The sequence below is a fragment of the Mesocricetus auratus genome, unplaced genomic scaffold (genome assembly GCF_017639785.1).
Source record: "Mesocricetus auratus isolate SY011 unplaced genomic scaffold, BCM_Maur_2.0 Super-Scaffold_100020, whole genome shotgun sequence".
Lineage (NCBI taxonomy): Eukaryota > Metazoa > Chordata > Mammalia > Rodentia > Cricetidae > Mesocricetus > Mesocricetus auratus.
In genome coordinates this window covers 35,781,326-35,803,344 of record NW_024429201.1, presented here as the reverse complement: position 1 = coordinate 35,803,344, position 22,019 = coordinate 35,781,326, and the positions used below count along the sequence as shown (strand labels likewise).

At 40.1% G+C, this 22,019-nt stretch overlaps 2 protein-coding genes across 2 annotated transcripts; one reads left to right on the top strand and one right to left on the bottom strand.

Annotated features, from left to right (window-relative positions):
• Positions 1 to 347: 347 nt before the first annotated feature.
• LOC121133127 (collagen alpha-1(I) chain-like) lies at positions 348 to 3,084 on the bottom strand. The gene is made up of 2 exons (XM_040728995.1): positions 2,076 to 3,084; positions 348 to 1,066 (listed from the first exon to the last, which is right to left on the bottom strand). Exon 1 carries the CDS (start codon positions 2,841 to 2,843, stop codon positions 2,127 to 2,129), a length of 717 nt encoding a protein of 238 aa, XP_040584929.1. The 5' UTR covers positions 2,844 to 3,084; the 3' UTR covers positions 348 to 1,066; positions 2,076 to 2,126.
• Cetn3 (centrin 3) lies at positions 2,415 to 18,525 on the top strand. The gene is made up of 5 exons (XM_005065694.4): positions 2,415 to 2,529; positions 4,377 to 4,512; positions 7,266 to 7,380; positions 12,299 to 12,490; positions 18,135 to 18,525. The coding sequence occupies exons 1-5, from the start codon at positions 2,513 to 2,515 to the stop codon at positions 18,176 to 18,178; spliced, it is 504 nt and encodes a 167-aa protein (XP_005065751.1). The 5' UTR covers positions 2,415 to 2,512; the 3' UTR covers positions 18,179 to 18,525.
• The last annotated feature ends 3,494 nt before the right edge of the window (positions 18,526 to 22,019 follow it).

Below are 22,019 nucleotides of genomic sequence, written 5' to 3'. Positions count from 1 at the left end.
GGAGACTTGCTTCTAGAGTTCTTTGTAAATTTTGGAGATCAGTCCTCTGTCAGATGTGGGGTTAGTGAATATCTTTTCCCAATTTGTGGGGTGCCTTTTTGTCTTGCTGTGTTCTTTGCCTTACAGAAGCTTCTCAGTTTCAGGAGATCCTATTTATTAATTGTCTATCTCAGTATATGTGCTACTGGAGTTATGTTCAGGAAGCTGTCTCCTGTACCAATTTGTTCAAGGGTACCTCCCACTTTCTCTTCTAACAGGTTCAGTGTGGCTGGACTTATGTTGAGGTCTTTGATCCATTTAGACTTAAGTTTTGTGCATGGTGATAGACATGGATCTATCTGCTGTCTTCTACGTGCCAATATCCAGTTATGTCAGCACCAAGACGCCATTTTTTTTCCCACTGTATAATTTTAGTCTCTTTGTCGAAAATCAGCTGTTCATAGGTTTGTGGATTAATTTCAGGGTTAAGAAATGACATTCTTATTGAATTGTATTTTCACGAACTTTCTTATAGCAGAGAAATATTGTCTTTACTGTACCACTGAATTTCTCCATTTCTGTTGCTTGAAATCCACAGTTGTTTAGGCTTCTAGTAACCTCCCTTTCTGTCTGTTGACTTGTAAAGTGTCTTCACTTAATATTTCTGCCATAACATATTTCTATAAGCCTTGTGACTTAGCACAATCTTACTGGTGATGCCATGTTTCTATGGATTAGCTGTCCAGGTATAGTAGTTGTAAGTTGTTTGCTTAGGATCTTGCAATTCCTACACAGGTCTGTGCAAAGGCAGACCCCTTTTAGGAGGCATTTGAAGAGGAATTGTTCAGATTGTTAATCCAAATCAGTTTCTTGCCTTTGTAGAACTGAGGTTTCCCCACTTTTATTTTTCAAGGTCATTTCATTAGTTTAAAAGGAAACCAGTAGGCAAGTTGTAAGTCTTCATAGCTTCCAAGAGAAGATGGGGGAAGCAGCTAAAAAGCCATGTTTGCAAGCTCCATTGAATTTGAGTGACGGCAAACTTTTTCTTCTTTTCTAGGATGTTGAAGGTTTTTGCTAGTTACCTTGGCTACAAAATAAAAATTCTTTAATTACCACACATTGAACTTAAAACATAGGAATTAGCTCAAGAATTTAAAAAACTTGCACAAAAATCCAAGTAGATTAATTTTTAGTAGTTGACACAGAAATCTGTTTTCACCTATCTATATTGACCAAATTCAGTTTTCCAACTTTCAGTTACCGTTGTTTTCCTTGACGTGATTTCATTTTAATTATATGTATTAGAAATATCAAGTTTATAATTACGTGTGTGTGTGTGTGTGTGTGTGTGTGTGTGTTTGTGTGTGAGTACCACAGCCATGACACCTGTTTAGTTCTCAGAAGAAAACTTTTTTTGGGGTTGGTCTCTCATTGCACTATGAGTTTCCAGCAGGTTGCGGGGAGTGGAGGTCATCAGGCTCATATAGGAAGTGTTTTTAACCAATGCATTATCTTGCTGGAAAATTTAAACCTCCCTTTTAAAGTACTAAGTAGTAATAGTTCGTTTCTTTTATTTCCCAGAAGTCTGAAATTTATGTGTTGCAAGAATAAGCTTAATATTTAATGAGAGTACTTTTACCAATTTATTAATTCTATCAAGTTCCTTAAAAAAGAAAAAAAAATCGGCCGGGCGTTGGTGGCGCAAGCCTTTAATCCCAGCACTCGGGAGGCAGAGGCAGGAGTATTTCTATGAGTTTGGGGTCAGACTGGTCTACAGGGTTCCAGGTTAGCCAGGGATGTTAACATAGAGACACCCTATCTCGAAAAAGCAACAACAACAACAAACAAACAAAAAACCTGTCTCGTTATTGTCCTTTGTTTCAAACATCATCTTGTAAATGGTTTGTTTTCAGATTCACTTAGCACCTCAATATTTAACAATAGCAGGCGTTTTATTTGCCACAAGCACGCGGTTACATGGGAAGTGGACTCCCGACCACGAAGGCATTCCGTTTAGCAGCTGAACGATCCCAGTGAGCTCGGGTGATGGGGAGGACGCGCTCGTGAAAAGAAGGGACGGAGGCAAACAAGCGCACCTCACGTCGCACACGAGACGAAAACGGCGGTGTAGGCGGCTTCGCCGAATGTCACGGAGCGGGCCAACAGCGTGTCGGGGTGCGGCCTCGGGAGGCGGAGGCCGGCCCGCAGAGGGTCCCTGCTACCCCTCGGAGGCCCAGGCCGCTCCTCCTCCTCCCTCCCTCGAGGCTGCACGCCGAGTCGCGCGTGGGCACCGACGCCAGCCAATCCAAGGGGGCCCAGGGAGGCGGCGGCCTCGATTGACACGACTGCGAACCAATGAGAACACAGGGCCCGGCCAGGCCTCCGCCCCAGTGGGCCGGCTCTCGGCCGTCTTCAGCCAATCGCGACCAGCAGCCTCGGTTCGGTGGGTGGTCCCGCGGCCGGGAGGGCGGCGGCTGTTGAGCGGCTCCCGTGGAAAGGTCCCTGGGCGGAACGTTCTCTGTCGGAGGAGGAAATGAGTTTAGCTCTGAGGTCGGTACCGAGGAGGCCGCGTCTCCGTCCCGCAGTGGGCCAGGCAGGGCGGGCGCGGGAGGGAGGCAGGGCCCGGCGCGGGTGCCGAGCGTCACGGCGGTGCCCGCCTCCCCCGGCCGGCCGCCCAGTCTCGCGAGCTTCCCTCCGGCCTGTGCGGGACTCGGGCCTGGCGGCCGCCTGCCCCAAACAAACCCGGGACAGCCAGGCTCTCCCCGCCGTCCCCGTGCCCCGCGCGTCGACCGCCCCCGGCGCATCTGGTGCCCCTGATTTCCGCCATCCACGTCCAGACGCCCGCCTTCCCCTCGGGCTCCCATTGGCTCCTCACCCTGTCCATCCCGCGTGCAGGCGCTGTAGCCGGGGCCACAGGGGTGTGGCCTGGCGGGGGTGTGGCCCGGCCGCCTCCGTCCCCAGCCCGCCTTCTGCCTGCCCTTCAGGTGTTAGAGGAGCAGACACGATCAGGCGGGTTTCAAGCTTTCAAGCTTCCATCTGTTATTAAAACGTCGCCGATAACACGTGTGGTGCCTCGTTTAAACGTTTGCACTGCTTCCGCATTGGCAGCCTCTAAGGCAGACGTTTTCGGCTCTAAATGCCCCTTTTAGACTTTCTTTTACGCTTCTCCAGAGGTTTTTTTTTTTTTTTAACTATGTGACTAGACTTAAAAAAAAGACTTATTTTTATTTCAAATTATATGTATGTGTGCCTGTTTGGATGTATACGCATGAATCCCAGTGCCTAAGGAGGCAAAAAGAGGGCGTCACCTCTCTTGGGGCTGACATTAAAGGCTGTTGTGAGTTGTCTGACATGGGTGCTGGGAACAGAACTTGGGTCCTTCTGTTAAGTTATTCAAACTCTTAACCACAGAGCTATCTCTCCAACCACTGATCCTGAACTTCTGATTGTCCTGCCTCTGCCTCCACAGTGCTGGAATTACAGGTGCGCACCACCATACCCAGTGTGTGTGGAGCTGGGAATAACTCCAGATCTTTGCATATGCTAGGAAGACAATGTAGCAGCAGAGCTACGTCCCCATACCCACCGTGTGTGTGTGTGTGTGTGTGTGTGTGTGTGTGTAAACGAAGACATGCAACCAACCCATCGTTTGTGTGTTAAGCGAGGGTTACAGCACTTTTAAACCCCACACAGACGCAAGTACGAACATGAGATGCTGTTATTTTGGGCGTCTAGTGTTTGTTTGTTTAGGTACTTTTATACTTTGGCTGTCTAATATGGAATAGAAACACAAAGCGCTGTTAGAAATGTATAACCTGAAAGCATTTTGAACTTGGAGTGTTAAAGTGTCTCACCTGTTAAGCTTTATGGTTGATTTTTGTAGTAATTGTGAGAATTTAATTATAAGCTGTCCAAGGTAAAGCATATATCGTGGTTGTCATTTGTGAAGTTCTGTTTGTTTTCATGCTCTTGGTAGGTAACATGAATAGCAACTCTGGTGCTTTGGATTTCGGTACAGGACCTGACTTAGGGACAGCTGCTTTAATCTGCAGACTAGTCTACTCTGACTTAGGGACAGCTGCTTTAATCTGCAGACTAGTCTACTCTGACTTAGGGACAGCTGCTTTAATCTGCAGACTAGTCTACTCTGACTTAGGGACAGCTGCTTTAATCTGCAGACTAGTCTACTCTGACTTAGGGACAGCTGCTTTAATCTGCAGACTAGTCTACTCTGACTTAGGGACAGCTGCTTTAATCTGCAGACTAGTCTACTCTGACTTAGGGACAGCTGCTTTAATCTGCAGACTAGTCTACTCTGCTTTGTTGACGTTTCGAAAACCACTCTCTCCTAACTGAGTTGGGTTGAAGTGGACTCAACACGTTTTTCTGTATCACAGAAGTGAGCTTGTTCTTGACAAAACAAAGAGGAAAAAACGAAGAGAGCTCTCTGAAGAACAGAAGCAAGAAATTAAAGATGCCTTTGAGCTCTTTGATACCGACAAAGACCACGCGATAGATTACCATGAATTGAAGGTAACAGTGTACTTCATGACACATCTCTTTTGTTTAAATGAATTGCATTTTTGAATGCTGTTTAAAGTCTATTTTAAAAGCTTGTTTTAGAACCCTGAGGCTGTTTCAGTACCCACCTACAGGGGCTGCAATAAAACTGAATAAAAACCCCTAATATGGCTTTTAAAAACTCTTATGTAAATGTAAAAGTACATCCTGGTGAAAGTATGACTTTTTCATTCATCCAGGTAAAAGAACAGTTCTTAGCTTATTCTTCCCATTTTTGGTTTCTTCTGGAGGACGGTGTGGCTCAGATTTTTAAAAAACCATTTATGTGGCATGTGTCTGTGCAGGCATGCACACCACATTGTATGACATGTGGAAGGCAGAGCTGGGCTTTGTGTGTCTTCCATCCGTGTCTACCTTACTGCCTGGAGACTGGGAACCTCCCTGAATTGGAGGCTCATAGCCTAGGTTGGCTAGAGAGTGAACTCTGGGGTCACACCCGTGTTACCCCTCAATGCTGGGGTCCCGGGCACCTGCAGCCCTGCCTGTCTTTTATGTGGGTGGTGGCAGTTCCCATCCTGGTCCTCGTGAGAGCAGGGCAAGTGCTTTTACCCACTGAGCTATTACTTAAGCGCAGCACAGACAATTTTCAGATTAAGAGAGTGTTGCCTTTGCTCTGACATTTCCGAGATTGAAAATGTTGTCTTTCAAGCTTTTATTATTTATCTTTATTTTATATTTTTGTTAGACAAGGTTGTCCTGGAACTCAACTTTGTAGACCAGGTTGACCTTGAACTCACAGATTTGTTTGCATCTGCCTCCCAAATGCTGGGGTTAAAGGCCTGCACCACCACCGACTGGCTTGAATTTTCAAGATAATACTGACACACTCGTTTTTTTAATTCTTTTTTAAATTATTTTATTTAGGTTAGAAACAATCTTGTTTCACATGTCAATCCCAGCTCCTTCTCCCTCCCCTCTTCCCCTGCCCTCCCCACCAGGTCCCCCAGTCTCCCACCCAATCTCCACTCTGATCACCAAGGAGGGTGAGGCCCTCCATGGTGGATCTCCAGTAACTGTCATTTTATCCAGGGCAGGGCCTAGACCCTCCCCCAAGAGTCCCAGCTGAGAGAGCCTCCCTCATTGTGGCATGGGCACTCAAAGTCTATTTGTATGCCAGGGATAAATACTACCCAAGGCCCCATAGATTATGTAGGCCTCCTCACTGACACCCACATTCAGGGGGTCTGGGTCAGTCCCATGCTTTCCGCACAGCCATCAATCTGGAGAGTGACACAGTCTTTCTCTGTTTTCTTTGCTACGAAGGATGTACATTGTCTGATGCCTAATGTTGATACATGCTGAGGGACCATGTCAAATTTAAGGCAAACTAGTAATTTAAAATTACTAGTAAAGACAGAAGGGGAAATTGGTGAGGATCTTACATTCCTTATATCCAGCCTAGTAACATTTGAGATCTTGTAGTAGCCTTAACTATTCACAGTAGTTTTCATTGGCAGCATTGTAGGGGTGTTAGACGATCCGAGTCGGGGTAGGATGTCTGACAGCAGTGACAGGTGTGGCCCTTTAGCCTCACTCGGGTCATCCTTCAGCTCCTTCCCCATCACACTGTTCTGTTGTAGCTGCAGCCACCTCCCCACATAGCGTGAGTTACTCCTGTACCGTGTCCTCCATTCGTTGTCATGACGCTCATGCTTGGGGACTTCACTGCGTAGCTGGAGCTCCTTCACTCCTGGCTTGCCTTTTACACTGCCCTCCCTTAAGTTTATGTCTTTCCAATTCTTTGACCGTGTCCACTGCTCATAAGCCTTGGCTGTGTGTTTTCTTTTGAATACTTTTCTCTCTTGCTAATTACTTGTACCCAGACTCTTCCCATCTAGAGAAGGTGAACACCTGTTCATTGTCCCTCTGTCCTGCTTCCTTTCAGCACCTCTTGTAATCCCACACCCTCTCTACTGCCGCTTCACCTGCTCAGTAAGGGCTGAGTCAACTGTATACTTCAGTACTTTGTGGTACATCTTCCCTTTCCTGTTACTGACAGCAAGTGCTTCTGTTTAAATTACCCTGAGGCTCATTGCTTGGTAGCTAATCATGGTTGCTCTGATGAACACTGTTTGTTGAGAAAGGATTTCTTTTTCTTTGTTTTTTTGTATCCCACACTACTTTCAATTTATGACAATTGTGTCTCAGGATCCTGAGTGGTAAGATTATGATGTTCGTGCAATTTTATGCTTTTTACTACTTTTACTTTTTTTTTTTTGTGGCAGGGTTTTTCTCTGTAGCAGTTCTTGATGTTTTGGAACTCCCCTTTGTGGACCAGGCTGGCCTCCAACTCACAGAGATCCGCCTACTTCTGCCTCCCTATTGCTGGGATTAAAGGCATGCACCACCATGGCAGACTGCTTTTATTGTTTTGGTTAGCCTTTTAATATTTATGACATGTCTTTGATCCTTTGGTAACAAATGAATTGTTATCTGTGTATTAAGTGCATTGTGTTATGTATTTTGTGTAATTTTTTAATTAGTTGGTCATATAAAACAGCAGAATGTCAATGAAAAAATTTCTATTTAATTTCAAAATGAAAAACCCATATAATATTTTGTTATTTTAGAGATATAAAAATGCAGAGTAATTGTGCTTTAGTAATATATTGTCATCTGGTAAGATGTAAAGTTTCTTAGAAATCAATGTTTGCTTCTTTTGTAAAGAGAGCTTTATAATTTGTTTTTCCCTTTTAATCCAAAAGGTGGCAATGAGAGCCTTGGGTTTTGATGTGAAGAAAGCTGATGTACTGAAGATTCTTAAGGATTATGACAGAGAAGCCACAGGCAAAATCACCTTTGAAGACTTTAATGAAGTTGGTGTGTACTTAAGTGGTCTTTGTTACAAGTATTTGTTGGGAAATCATGAGGTTTGTTTGTTTCCAAAGACCACAATGCCTTGAGCTGTGCTATGAGAGTTACTTTTGATGACTTTAACAAGCATTATTGTGTCACTTCTTCTGGTTTACTAATATGTCACTAAATGGCGACCAAAACATAAAGTTTAGTATGCTGATGTTGAGGAAGTATTTCTGAAGACTGCTGCACTGTGCAATTTTTGTTGGTAAAGCAGAAGAAGACAGAGAAAGGAGGACTCAGTGTCTTGGTGGGAGATGGGGAGATAGAATACATCTTCTAAAGTGGACAGTTGCCTACAATGTTATACAAAGATTATATAAATATTTAGGTTCAGTTTTGGTAAGCTACTGTTCTAAACCAATGATACTACTTTATGTATCATAATCTAAGCATGCCGTGCAGTTATTTTTATATATTTAAAAAATTGAAAACTAATGCAGTTATCCATACATGCAAAATCTTTATTTAATCTTAAAGGCAAAGTACTCAGACAAAGAAAAAGAAATGGTAACTAGAAAACAGAAAATAGATTTATATTCTCTCTTTCTCTCATTAAAAATCTCATACCTAAAGGCCAGGAGACAGAAGTAAGATGGCAAATCTAAGAGGAATAAACATTTCTCGTAACACTGACAACCCTCAACTTAGGAACTAGTGCATGCCTGCTTAGAGAGGCAGACTGTCCACTGTAGCAGCAGATTTATTTCCCCTTCTAATTTGTAGAACTGTTTCCTTGAGAGGAGAGCAAGAGCCACCATTCCCTCACAGTGTAGGCGGCCTCCTGAGGTTGCTCACAGTAGCCAGGTGCTCACATGCGTCATTTACAGAAGCCAGTTGGCAGTTCATCGTGGAGATGATGCGGCTAAGACATCGCTGTTATGGAGCCAGATGCCCTCCCTGGCTTCGGGATCTTGGTTCTGATTCTTAAGTGTCTGTGAAACTTTGTTAGTTTACTTGTCTGTGCTTCGTTTTCTCCTACAAATGGGGATAGTGTAATGTGTCAGGGTTAAGGAGTTGATTAGAATGGGAAATGTTAAACGCTGCAGTATATAGGAAGAGCTACGTGCTGTTATGATTAGAATAATCCCCACTCAAGAGGCAGAGGTAGCCCATGCACTGTGAGTTTGAAGTCAGTCTGCTCTGCATAGTGAGTCCCAGGCCAGCTAGGGAGACCCTGTCTCCAAGAGAAAGAGAGGGGCTGGAGAATGAATCCTTTGTTTTGTTTGTTTCTGAATTCAGAAGTTGGAAATATATTTGTATTGTTGGGACATTAAAACATTCTATTCTATGTTCTCATTGTCTTATTTTGTTTTTCATTGTTGAAGGCTTCTTTAAGCATTGCTATTTATAGTTTTGTCAAACATCTTTTACATAAATACAATTTTTAGAGTTGTAATTTTTATATTTTAATACTTAAGAACAGAGTTCCATACTACCTAGACCTTAGCCTTATGGACCATTTGTTGTTGCCTAAGGACACTGACCCAGGGTATTTCCAGATGAGCCTGGCACTTCCTGAGCTTTCCCATTGTAAGAAAAAAGAATTAATGTCCATTCATTGCAAGGGTAGTTAGCATCATTCGGCTAATGAGTAACAGGTGTTTCAGGAGTTGCTGCCTTTAAAGTAAGAGTAGAAGTGAGATGTTTTTATACGTCATCTGTTCCTGGCTTGTACTACTTACATTTTAAATTCTATGTAAAATCCAATATTGTATTATTTCCATTTTGATTATTTATCCAGCACTGAAATTTTTCATTTGGTGGGAAGAATGGGAGTTAGTTAACATTACCAAGAAATTGATTTTAGGACCTTAGATTTAGGTATGGGTGACTAGAACAAACTCTGGTTCTGTGATAGAGGGAGATTCTTAGGTAGGGCGGAAGTTGTCAAGTGTAGCCCTGGGGCTGAATTTGACTGCATACTCTTTACTACCTCCCATTTATTTATGCTGCATTTCTGCTACCACGAATGAGTGACTACTTTAGACTGTGAGCTTAAGTACCCAAAGCCTAAAATGTTTTTCATCTGGCATTTTATGGGAACTCTCTCTCAAGGCTTCATCCAGAGGAACTAAGCCTTTGCAAAGGGAATTTTTGATTTAAATCTTCAGGAATCTAAAATTGCCAAGAAGATTGTAGGAGTAGAGGAGATGCAGTTGGGGCAGAGAAAACAAGGCTGAGTGGAGATTTGATCTCATGTGGTCCCTCTGCTGGAGAAGTCAGAACACTGGGAAGGCAGAATTGGGTCAGACTGATAGGCTTAAGTAATGTACTAAAATTTACTTTAGTCAGTAGAATTTACAGGTGGGGATACCATGTTTTACAAAAGTAGCTGATGCGAAGATTGAAAGTGAGCTGAAGAGATTCTGAGAAGACAGAAAGTTGTAGACTTTATGGTCAGGGTTTCTAGATGAGAACAAAGAGGGTTGAGTTTGAGAGTAAAATAAGACAGTATCTTCAGAACTGTAGTGTCCAGTGGCAAGTGGCACTTATGGGGCCAGAAGCCTGACCTCTGTGTTAGAGTGAGTAAATGATGCAGCTGCCATTCAGTCAGTGGAGGTCAAGGGGACAGCGAAGTCCAGAAGTGGCTACGGAGTGACTTGAAGGCCAGTATTTGTGAGTTTGAAATAAATGTTGTGTATCTGCATAGGCACTTTCTAACATTGTTTTTCATGGTTTTTGATTTACTTTTAATGCAGTGCTTCAGAATTAGCTGTTTCATTACATGATTTTTATAATGTCTAGTAATTTTGATGGGAGGACATTTCTGACAGTGTAGTTAAATCATGTATCTTTGTAGTTTGGTTATAATGTGCTTTATGTCAATAAAATACATTATTGCACTATAAAATTAAAACAAAAAGTGGTTGAATGGATAGAAATTTGGAATTTTGTGAAACAGGTGATACCTTGACTGTGTGGGTGTTACCTGCTTTTAAGTCCTCCTACTGGATTGCAGGTGTGAACCACCGTGCCTGGTTTGTTTCCATTGGAAAAGCTATTTCTTGCGAATAGTACTTGTAGAACAGAAATGGAAGGTGAAGGTGTGGAGGAATGTCACTATGAAAACTTTGTTGGATGATGCTCTAGTTGCTCAGAATTTATGGACAGTCCTAAGAAATCTGAACTCTGTGGGAGAATATTGGTAGGCGATTAGATAGACACATCTATCTGAAATCCTAATAGAGTGTCAGTGGGCAAGTGCTTGTGCATCTTGGTTTCCCATCTGTTGTTTCTTTAAGTGCATTAGTATTTTCGGCAGTCTGCCTTTCTGGTTTACCTGTCATGTATGTTACTTAATCGATGAAATTTCATAACACTTTTTTCTTGTCCTGCTTTCTTGTTGGCACTGAATTCAAAATAAGTTGAGTGTGTGCCATAGAGTTAAGTGTGGTATTTTATTTTGGTGTTATGGCTGTAGGTATGCCAATTCTTTTTACTGAATATTTATGAGCTTTGATTTGCATACTTAGTAATATACTTCAATTAGTTTCTTGGAAACCTTTTTTTGGATAAAATTAATGGCTAAAAGATAATTTTGGGTATATGTGTAGTTGATATGTACCATTAGCTTGGCTAGGTGCTTATTCAGCCAAATACAGATGAAATAGAAATAGACAACAACTTGTAGAAGACTTAAATCCTATTTTTTTCACTTTGGGGTCATTAAATATTCCAGTATTTTCTGACTACAGGCATTTGAAATTTTCAAATGAATCTATAGATCCCAATAGGACCAAATTACTTTTGATGGTGTAATGAAAATAATAAATGCCTTTCCCTGTAGTGGAACAGCACGTGGAGTTGCTTCAGAACTGTTAACCTAGATATTGTGAGAATTCTGTTAAGCAATATCAAATTTTATAGATGTCAATTTTTATTGACTATTGATTAAAGGCTTATGCTGTTGAGGTATATACACTTAGTATGTTGATATTTGGCTTTAATATATTAAGTCTGAAATGATTCACTTCTATCTATTTAACTCGTTTGAGAATTATTATTTTGTTATAAAAAGAAGACATGATTTAACCCCCTTCCAGAGCTGTGGGTTTTGTGATTAGTTTTAATTGTTTTAGTCCATCTTTAATGTTGCTGAAAGCCGGCTTTTTAATCATGAAGATGCTAATAGTATTTGCACGCTCTAACTTGTGTTATGCTTGTATTGGTGGTGGCAATATCTTTGATCAGTCCCTATGTGTGAGTTGGGTTAAATTTGAGGAAGAATCAGGGTGTCACCTGGCTAACAGCTTTCACCTGCTTAGTGCTCATTGTTCACTTAAACTCGATGGCCTGACAGAGGTGGAGCAGTAACTTTTGAAAAAATTGTTTTTATGGACTTAAAATTATTTTATATGTTATATTTTACTGTTGTGAGTGTCTTGTTCACATGTGAACGTGGTGCCTAGGTTGGAAGAGGACTTCGGATCCCGTGGAACTGGAATTATAGAACTGTTGTGATTTGCCATGTGGTTGCTGGGAGTTGAACTCATATGGTCTGTAAGAACAAGTGGTCCTAACTGCTGAACCATCTCTCCACCTCCAGTTTAATTCTTAGTAATAGTGGGATTTAAATGTATGTATGTATGTATGTATGTATGTATGTATGTATGTATGTATATGTATCATAGAGTGTATGTGTGTGTGTAGTCCCTTTTGACCTTTGTAAATATAGTTTTGCTTACATTTGTAATGTTTATAGACACTAAAAGATTACCATTTAGAGTCTGGCTTTGGAATTAGTTATCTCTGAGTTTGTGATCTACTTTGACGTCTAACTATAAGATGGAATGTTGCCAGACTCACAGCTGTCACCTCATTTAATAGCTGATTTTTACGGATGATTGTCCTCTGACTCAAAAGTTTCTTTTAACTCTAGTGACAGACTGGATATTGGAAAGAGACCCCCATGAAGAGATATTGAAAGCGTTTAAACTGTTTGATGATGATGATTCGGGTAAAATAAGCTTGAGGAATCTTCGCCGTGTCGCCAGAGAATTGGGTGAAAACATGAGTGATGAGGAGCTCCGAGCTATGATAGAAGAATTTGATAAAGACGGCGATGGAGAAAGTAAGCTTTGCTTTACTGTTTTCTAAAATGAGTTTGCAAGACTACAAGCAAATTTTCTCTCCCTTCTCCCCCACGTTTTCTTTCTCCTTGGTTTTTGAAAATGAGCCTCATGTTGCCTTGAACTTATTTCAAGTTTGATCTTGAACTGATAATCCTTTTGCCTCAGTCTCCTGAATAGATAGGAGTCCAATTGGGTGCCAGACTCTGTGAGCTTCTATTTATACTGAAGCAGATCTTTAAAACAGCTATGCAAGTTATGATGTGAAATATTATACATACTTCTCTGAAGATGAAATAACACCAGAATTTAGCTATTTACTAAAATTTTCATGCCTTTCCTCTCAACCTGCTTGTACTTCTGAACTATACGTAAATTAGTTGATTTTCTTTCAGCCACTTCTAATTTTTTTTTGTAAAGTTTGTTTTCTGCTTCTCTGATTCAGGCCCTGATTTCCTTTTAAAATATTATTGCATTCTTTCCCTGGCTGACTATGAGGTGCAGTACTCTGTGTGCTACCTGTCACCCACAGGCATGTAGGTGTGTCTTACAGTCTTCCCATTGCCCCCTGGACTTAGAAATCTCCAATCTCTTTCTTCATTCTACTGATGATATTCTTTCCCTAAACTGCAGTGTATGCTGTCGTTTCTGTGTTCAGACACTGAAGAGAGAGCCTTTCCTACCTGCAGAGTGCAGTGCAAAGCTCCCCTATGCCAGGCCTACACTCAGTACCTGGTTTATTTCTGCTGCGTTCTTCTTTGTGCTAGCTCTTGCATACAGAACACTGTATACCGAAGGCAGTTTGTGGTGCCTTTCATAATGATGCTTATTCGTCTTCAGGGCCAATTGCCCACTTGTCTGTTGAAGTGTTACCAACCCACTTTCCCAACCATGTCCATTTGAAGCGCCGTCTTGTCTCAAAAACCTCTACAAGGGTGCCTGTGGTTAGTGAGGGTTCCACTGAGCCACTAGCATTTAGAGGAGCAAATGGCTTTGATACTTTAATATATTTAATAGGGATCCTCTTGGCTGCAAACCAAATTTTGTATTTTTTTTGCATTTAAACTACTGAAGATAAAAATACTTGCCTTTTTGTGACCTTTAGTAGCTCATTTGCTCTTATAAATGTTTAATGCTATCCAGTTTTTAAGAATAACTATTTTTTTCAACTTTATGGACTTAAAGTAATAAAGACTGAATGAGGATATGAAGATAAATAATATATACTACAAAACAGACATAAATACATAGGCATATCTAATAATATAGAAGGACTAGCAACCTAGTCTCTCAATATAAGTATAAATAATATAAAACAAAATGCAGTGTGTGCTTTTATGAAGATGAATGCAGCATTCAGGAAGCCATAGCGGACTACTTTTTAAATAGTGATGGTAATGATGGTTGGTGTCTTAGCGTTACTATGGCTGTTAGGAAACACCATGACCAAAAGCAACTTGGGGGAGGAAAGGGTTTATTTGACCTACATACCTGAGTCATAGTCCATTGAGGGAAGCCAAGGCAGGAACTCAAACCAGACAGGAACCTGGAGGCAGGAGCTGATGCAGAGAGCATGGAGGACTTCTTTCCAGAGGGAAGAATGGCTCAGTCACAGTCAAAGCAAAACCAAACTCTCAACTGTGTAAGTAACTCAGTATCTGATGTCTGGGATCCATCTGCTTACAACCTTCTGTGTTCCTCCGAAGGGCATGGGTCACTTTTGGCTCTGCCATCTGCAGCCACACAGATTGTCTCCTAAACTCAAGCCAGTTCCACCCCAAGGCTGCTGCTGCTCTTGGTGGTCATCCCATGATACTGGCATCTTGAGCCCTCTGGGGTCTTTTGCTGCATTGGGTGCACGTCATCAGTTGCTTCTCCTGGCTGTGTTCAGGGACTGCAGCCCTGCCACAGTGCCGATCCTCCACTGCTCTCCATGTTCCCCTTATGCCTTCAAAACTTGTACCACCTGGATGGTCTCACATCAGACCAGATTTGCTTGCCAGCATGAGGTACAGACTTGGCCACCTCTGGGCCACAGTTTCTGTGTGCTAACTCTGAGGAAACTCTTTCTAGAAGACTTCACATGAGCAATGCTGGTCTCTTCTTAATCTCCACTAAGCTGACCAGCATCCATTGCCCCAGCAGAGCAGAGGCTTCACTAAATGGGTTTAGTGGTTTTCACTTTAGTGGTTTTGGTATCTTGTTGGTCACAGATGATTCTTCAGCCCCAGCTAACCAGAACCACAGATTCTTAACTCAAAATATGCAGCTACCCCAGTAGAACCTTTAAGTGATTCTCAAACTTCCATCTGGAAGGTCACAAGCCAGGCCTTCATTTTCTTCTTATCTTCCAGTCTCCCACAGAACAGCTCACCAAGCTTTAAACACTCCGAGGCTTTTCTAGACCAAACTTCCAAAGTCCTTCCACCGTTCTCCCCAAAGCAATAGGGTCAGATCTCTCATAGTAATAGCCTACTTGCCTGGTACCAATTTCTATCTTAGCGTTATTCTTGCTGTGATGAAACACCATGACCAAAGCAACCTGGGGAGGAATTTAAGTTACATATCTTGAGTCACAGTCCACTGAAGGAAGTCAAGCAGGAACTCAAAAAGGGCAGGGGCCTGTGCAGAGGCCATGAAAGATTGCTCTTACTGGTTTGTTCCTCATGCTTGCTCAGCCTGTTTGCTTATAAAATTTGAGACCAATAGCACAGGGGTAGCACCACCCACAATGGGCTAGACCCTACCTCCCATCAGTCAGTAATTAAGAAATGCCTATAGTCCAATGTTATGGAAGTATCTTCCCAATCAAGGTTTTCTCCTCTTAAATGACTAACCTGTGTCAAGTTGACATAAAACTAATCAGCCCAGTAAGCATTTTTTAGCAGCTCCTATATAGAAGCAAACATAGCTTTTAATCTATATTACTGTTTTCATAATCACTTTTGTAAAATGGATATAGGATTATATCTATATACACATAACATAGATGCATATATAGTAGATGAAGAGGCTAAGACACAAGTTATCACAGAGCTTATTCATGGTGGTACCAAAACTTAAACTCAGTTTTCCAAATGGCAGAGATTCTGTATTGTTTGAGATAGAAAGTAACATGCTCCCTAGACCTCCAGTTATGGGAAGCAGTGTATTAATGTATTGACTGGTACTTCTAATGATAAGCTTTGTTTTTTCCTCTTGAAGCCAGATGGTCTCTCATATACTTTACATGCACGTGTGTGTATGCACGCGCGTTTGGGAGTCATTTCTCACCTTCACAGTGACTGCTGTGTTTGCTCCTGCACTGTGACCCCGGCTAGCTAGTCTGTGAGGCGTTTCCCATCTCTGTAGGAATGCTTAAACCACAGGTGTGCACCAGCCCATCCAGCTTTTTACCTGGGTTCCAGGACTGAGCTCTGACCGTCAGGTTTGCGTACTAATGCTTTTACTGCTGAGCCATCTTCTTGCCACTCGGTGTTTATTTTGAGAAAGATCGTGTTAGAAGACCTGGCTTACCATCTGAAGCCTCTCTGGTAGTCAGGTAGCTCACTTGGTTCCCTTAGTTACTTTCTTTTTTGTACTTAAGTCTTATGGTTTTAGACATTAAATTATAAAATAGATTAAAATATTTTTGAAATACTTTTAAACTTTAAAGTGTATGTAAATAATAGAAAACAACTATTTGTGATTTAGGAACTTCTTTTTGAAGCTCAATTTGAAGCTTGATTATTAAAATTTTATATTTTAAGAAAAGTAAAAATAGTGACTAAAACAAGTACTTAGATTTTGAGTATCTTAATCATAATTCTGTTCAATGTTAATGATTTCTGATCAAATCATTTGAGGCTCTTTTTATTGCTTTCTGAAGAAGATAATATGTTCTGTTTTGGTCTAGAAGCCTCAGTGTAGATGGTTTCAGTCGAGAGTATTTATAAGGGTCCATTCATTTGGGATTCTTGTCTTGGGAATATTAGTTGGGGAAGAGTGGGTCCTGTTTTCATAAGCTCATCAGATGTGTTATTTAGCCACAGAGCTCACAACCCCAATTTCTCAGGTCCTTGACTTACGGGAAGAGTAGTGTAGGTTTGCATTCTGTTCCTCCATGCCTCCCAGAGTGCCTTGTAAGTATTTAAGACTGAACAGGAGTTCACAGACATCTGCCTGCTTCTGAGCATCTCATTCATCTTAACTCACAGTTGTTTTTCTGGGAACATGTTCTCTGCCTGGGCTTGCGACAGCATTTCCCCACCTTGGCTTTCTTTCCAATTTCTTTCCAAACGCTGTATTTTAACTTACCGTCCCATTCGTGATTTGCTTATATTTAAAAATTCCTCATTAATGGTTTCTTCTACAATAGTATTTCCATATTTATAATAGATTATTTTATGTGTCAAGCATTTGTTCTGTTTCAGACCTAATGTAGTTACTGAGCTAGCTCTGGAATTACTCCATTAATCCCTGATGTATATGCTTTAACTCAACATTTTCTAAGCTACTTGAGAGTAACTTTACCTTATACATAGTAAGGATGTGACTAATATTTTAGCAGTGACTAAGAATTAGATGTTTCAGATTTACAATACTATTGTTTCAGTTAACAGTAATTGACGTGTATTCACTTCTTCTGTTTGATTCATGTACATGTTTTGATGCATTATACAATACCTCGTGTGGTGTTGGCTTCAAAATGTTTGATTCAGTAAATCAATGTCTAGGATTTAAAGAGAAACCGTCTAAAAATATCCTCTTATAGTTTACTTTTCAGACGAAGAAGAGGAGATGCAGAACTGTTTCATACAGAGCTGTGATTAGAAACCAGGGCTTTATTTTCAATGTGGTGGTTTTTTTCTTTTTCCTTTTTTGCCATAGTGAAGATTGCTGTCCATAGCTTGTGTCTTAAGGACTTATTAAGTCTTGACATGCATATAATCACCTGCTTTATATAGGAAGCTTTCTTTTCTAACATTCCTGTATATTAGGGGATGTATACTTAGGAATTATATTTAGGTTGTTGTTTTAAATACATTTTATGCATTAAAATTTCTTACTAAATTTTATTTATAATTTTGGTAATGTGTCAAATAATTATCCTAGTGAGATTTCCTGTATTTTTAGTTTTCTAGTTTTCTAGTTGCTATATATTAATCTGTTTTTATTTTTATCAATTTACTATTTCTGTTAATGTTTTTGAAGGTACAGGACTTCGTTTCAGTTATTTCTTTCTTCAAATAAAGTTTAATGTCAACAATTCACCAAGTTTTATAGTTTTAAAATATTTTCATTATTTAGAATTCTGTTGGTTCACGTGCATGGTATTGGCAGACTTACTTATAAAGTAAGCCTTACTAAATGTATTAGTAAAGATTATAAAGATGGGTTGTTAGACTACTTACATTAGACTATCACTTTTTAAACTGTTTCAGCACTTTAAACTGTGACTGACTTTTATTGTAACCTATGTCATCTGTTGTCCCTACTGATACTCATCTATTGATAATGCTTATCTGTATATTTTTATTCTAGAAGTTATGTTTGACTTGTAGAGTTTTTGTATGTTGTGAAGTTTAATATGGTATAAAATGATATACTCACTGGTGAAAGAAAGTTTCTGTGTTTCTGACCATTACTTTGTCTTTCTTGTCACAGTAAATCAAGAGGAATTCATTGCTATTATGACTGGTGACATATAAAGGATTATAAGAATCAACACCAAAATGTTGCAGTTACCATCTATATTCTACTTTTGTGACTGAAGTCCTGTTAAAAAAAATCCAACTTAGTTCTTCATCCAAAAGGACCAAAACTAAACATCCTTTTATTTACATTTCACTGCTGTTAAGTTTCTTTGTATGAACAATCTTGTTAGCATCAATAGTTTTAACTTCATGTTTGTAATACAGGTTTATATAAAGCTTAAAAATATCAAATCATGTGTTGTATATTATTTGGAAGCTTTTAAATTTAGCTTTAGCTAATTGCTTTTATTTTGGTGCACATGTTTTTTAGACATTCATTAATAAAGGACTTATTTATTTTATTAAGTTTGGTAAATTTCCTATTTTGGATTTCCGAAGTCTGTTAATATTTGGTAGAAGATATTTCAAATCTTTTTGTCTTTACACTTTCAATTGTATTTGAAAATAAATCAGAAAATGCATATGACAATAGAACATTGACTATCACCTAAGGGTTCATCAAGCTTGACATTTTGCATTTCAATGTAGGATAATTTAGTATAGGTCTAATTTCTTCTTAGGAAGAAAGTTGAGTTGTTAATTCAGTCACTTTTCTTTAAATTAAACCAAAAAGAAAATCAGTACAATTTGAGACAGTTGAAATACTTTGAGCCTGCTAGAGTAGTTCAAACAAATAAAGCCAGGGCTTTATTTTATCTGAGGTATGTGTGAAAGTTGCCCCAATGAGGAACACTCAAAACGTTAAGTGTTAATTAGTTATTATATAATTATGTATAAAATCTGTTACATTTTTATTAGAATTTCAGAAATTACAAATGTTATACTGAGACTACGTAAACATTTCTCAGTATGCAATGATTTTTAGGAAGATGACATTTTATAGAATTGAAGATCAGCAGGTTACCTTCATTTTATACTTAATTAACAATATTTTAGAATAGATTTTCTTTATTCCATAATAAAAGAAACCAGGGATACTTAATAGAGTCCCTGGAGGTCGACATTTCTGATTTTAATATGCTTGTAACATTTGTCCAACTCACCACTGTGTCCTCTAAAAAAAGCGATCATTTTCTCTGTATGGCACTACCATAGACTGCCTGTCCCCAGGGTCTTCCAGAAGGTCCCTGCCAACCTTACAGGGAGGACACATGTGCACTGTAGATCATGAATTCTCCTGACTTACTAATGAAAGTCTACTTCTGATAGATGGCACTTTAGAAGAAAAACCATGCAGTGTACATCAACTGAATGCTGAGTGGTAAAAATATTTCCAAATCATATTTTCTACCATTGAAAGCCACCTCAAATTTAACAGCAGGGTAAAGGTTTGGGGTTGGCCTACTGAGTAGTAATCTTTCATTATAAAATACATTTTGATTATTCTCAAAGTTCATACATTTGAAGTTCCTGCCAAACAGTTAGTAGATGCAACCATATTTTAAGCAAGATCTACATTTCCATTTTTTCATTTTCTTTGAAGATTAAGTGTTCAATTAAATCTGAGTAGCTGGCCTAGACTACACTTTATGGGAGATTTCTTCTGTAGCAGTCTTGCTGGGTGATAATTGTTGGGAACCTAAATCCCAAGGGATGATGGGATCATTTTCAACATTGGCAATTAAAACAAAGTAACTCCTTTAAAATTAGTGGGGGAAATAGGAAAGATTTGTATTTTAAGATTTCAAATCTAATCGGCTTCACCACTGTGCCAAAGATGAATATGAGTTGAAAAGACAAATGAAAATACAAACTGTTACAATTAAACTTACTCTGTAGTTTAAATTATTGGTCCATGAGCCCAACTGCCTATAATTCTGTAATTATTTATATTTCTGTAATTATCTTGGAACGTCTGGGATCTTCAGGGCCTCTCAGAACCTTTTAAGTACACAGGCCCAGAATAGCTAGGATATTGTTTGGAGGTAAATTTTTATCATATTTTATTTTAATGCTAGGGATCAGACCTTGCACCTGGTGCACGCTGGGCATGCGCGCCACTGCTGAGCTGTCAACAAGGGTGGATGCAGCTGGACAGGCGGAAGTCACCGGGAAGCCCTAAGCCTGGGGGACTCTGACGGCAGAGAAAGGACCGCCAAGTCATTACTGGCCTGTGGCCTCAAGTGATTTGCATCTGACCTTGAATGTCTGAGGTCCCTCATGCATTTGAGGTGACAATTTTAAATTTAGATTAATTTCTTTGAGTGTTCATACTCGTGCTCCATTCATCTGGAGGAAGTACAATCTGAGGAACGCTATAAATTATACGCTTTTAACACCTGGTTGGAATAAGTTTAAAAATGATGATCTGTTATTCTAGTCACTTGGGTAGTTACTAAGACCCAAAGGTTTCGTTTATTTTTTAGTTGTCAAGATCCTCTTGCTTCTGCCATCTATTTGAGTCTCCACTTTTAAAAGGTGAACTGAGATGAAAAAGATGAAGAAATTCTTTAAAACTTATTTTCCGTTTTATAACTTATATATTTATTCTTTTAAAAATATGTGAGTGGCAAATTTCACAAAAGTATTAGGATTATTAAATTAAAAACAAAATGCCAACTAGAATGAGAAGGAAGAGTTCAGACAACTTTAGTTATCTGAGGTCAGGTAAAGGAATCTTCAGACTACCCACAGGATGACAGTAGAGACCTATAGATTTCAGGGCTCAAGAACCACACTGGGCTTTCATAGGGCTTACGTCCGCTTCCCCTGCTCTGCAGTGTTCCCATGGGCATGTTCCAGTACTCAAAATTTAGGTAACAGGCGAGAGTCTAGAGGTAACAGAGCTTGCTTTAGAATGTGACCTGCAGTGTGCCTGTAGAGTGCAATTCACATACTCCTGTCTCAGTGACATACCTCATATACCAACAAGAGCATAAGCCAGACATGGTGGCTCATGCTGCTGATACTGGTACTCAGGCCAAGGCAGGCTTGGTACGAGTTTGAGATCCATGGTGAATTTCAGGCCAGCCTGAGCTACAGAGTTGACAGTAGTTCAATCCTATCTTCTGCAGGTTGGTTAAGATTATGCATTACTTGCCCTTACTAACTTTAAATGTGGCTCAGGGATTCTGGTGGCTTGAGCACCAGATTACTACAGCAGTAGCTTCCCAGGGTTGCTTGTGTGGTTAAGGGAAACCAGATTTAGGGGAGACATAGAGGAAGCTGCTGGCGAATAATGAACTGCAGAGAAAGGACTGTCGTGTTTACTAGTCAGAGTTTAAGTGATTTGCACTTCTTTACAGGGTTAGGCTGTTTGGGCTCTCCACGACCTTTTAGGTTACAAGAAGCAGTTAATCCTGCCTTGAGAATTACTGTTGTTGTGCTGTGCTGACAACATACATTGATTTGCAGAAGGGCACAGAATGAAGGTGAGTTCCAGGATGCATTGAAGCGATTGAACTTGTGGGTGGTCCTCTGCTGATGAAATTGAGTGGGAGCACGTGTTCCTAAATTCACGTCCAGAACTTGTGCTTCCCTCATCCACAGAAGTTGGCACATGCTTCTCTGACTCTTAGGACAGAATATTGCCTCGTGTAACCTAATAATGTGCACACTGACTTGGTGATTCTCACGGGAGCTTTCAGCAAACAGTAATATTTCTGCCTCACCTCAGGGATCATTTGTCTTGTATGTACAAGAATATAGACCAGGCACAACAAATCTTTGCTAGATTTGCATAATCTAAATCTAGTTCTAAAAGGCATCTTATATTGCAGATTGTGTTAGCTATCAGTTACAGCTTCATGTTTTAGGATTTTGGGGGCAAAGGGGGTTTGATTTCAGCAATTATGAATATTAAGTACACATTTACATGTAGAGAGGATAAGTCAAC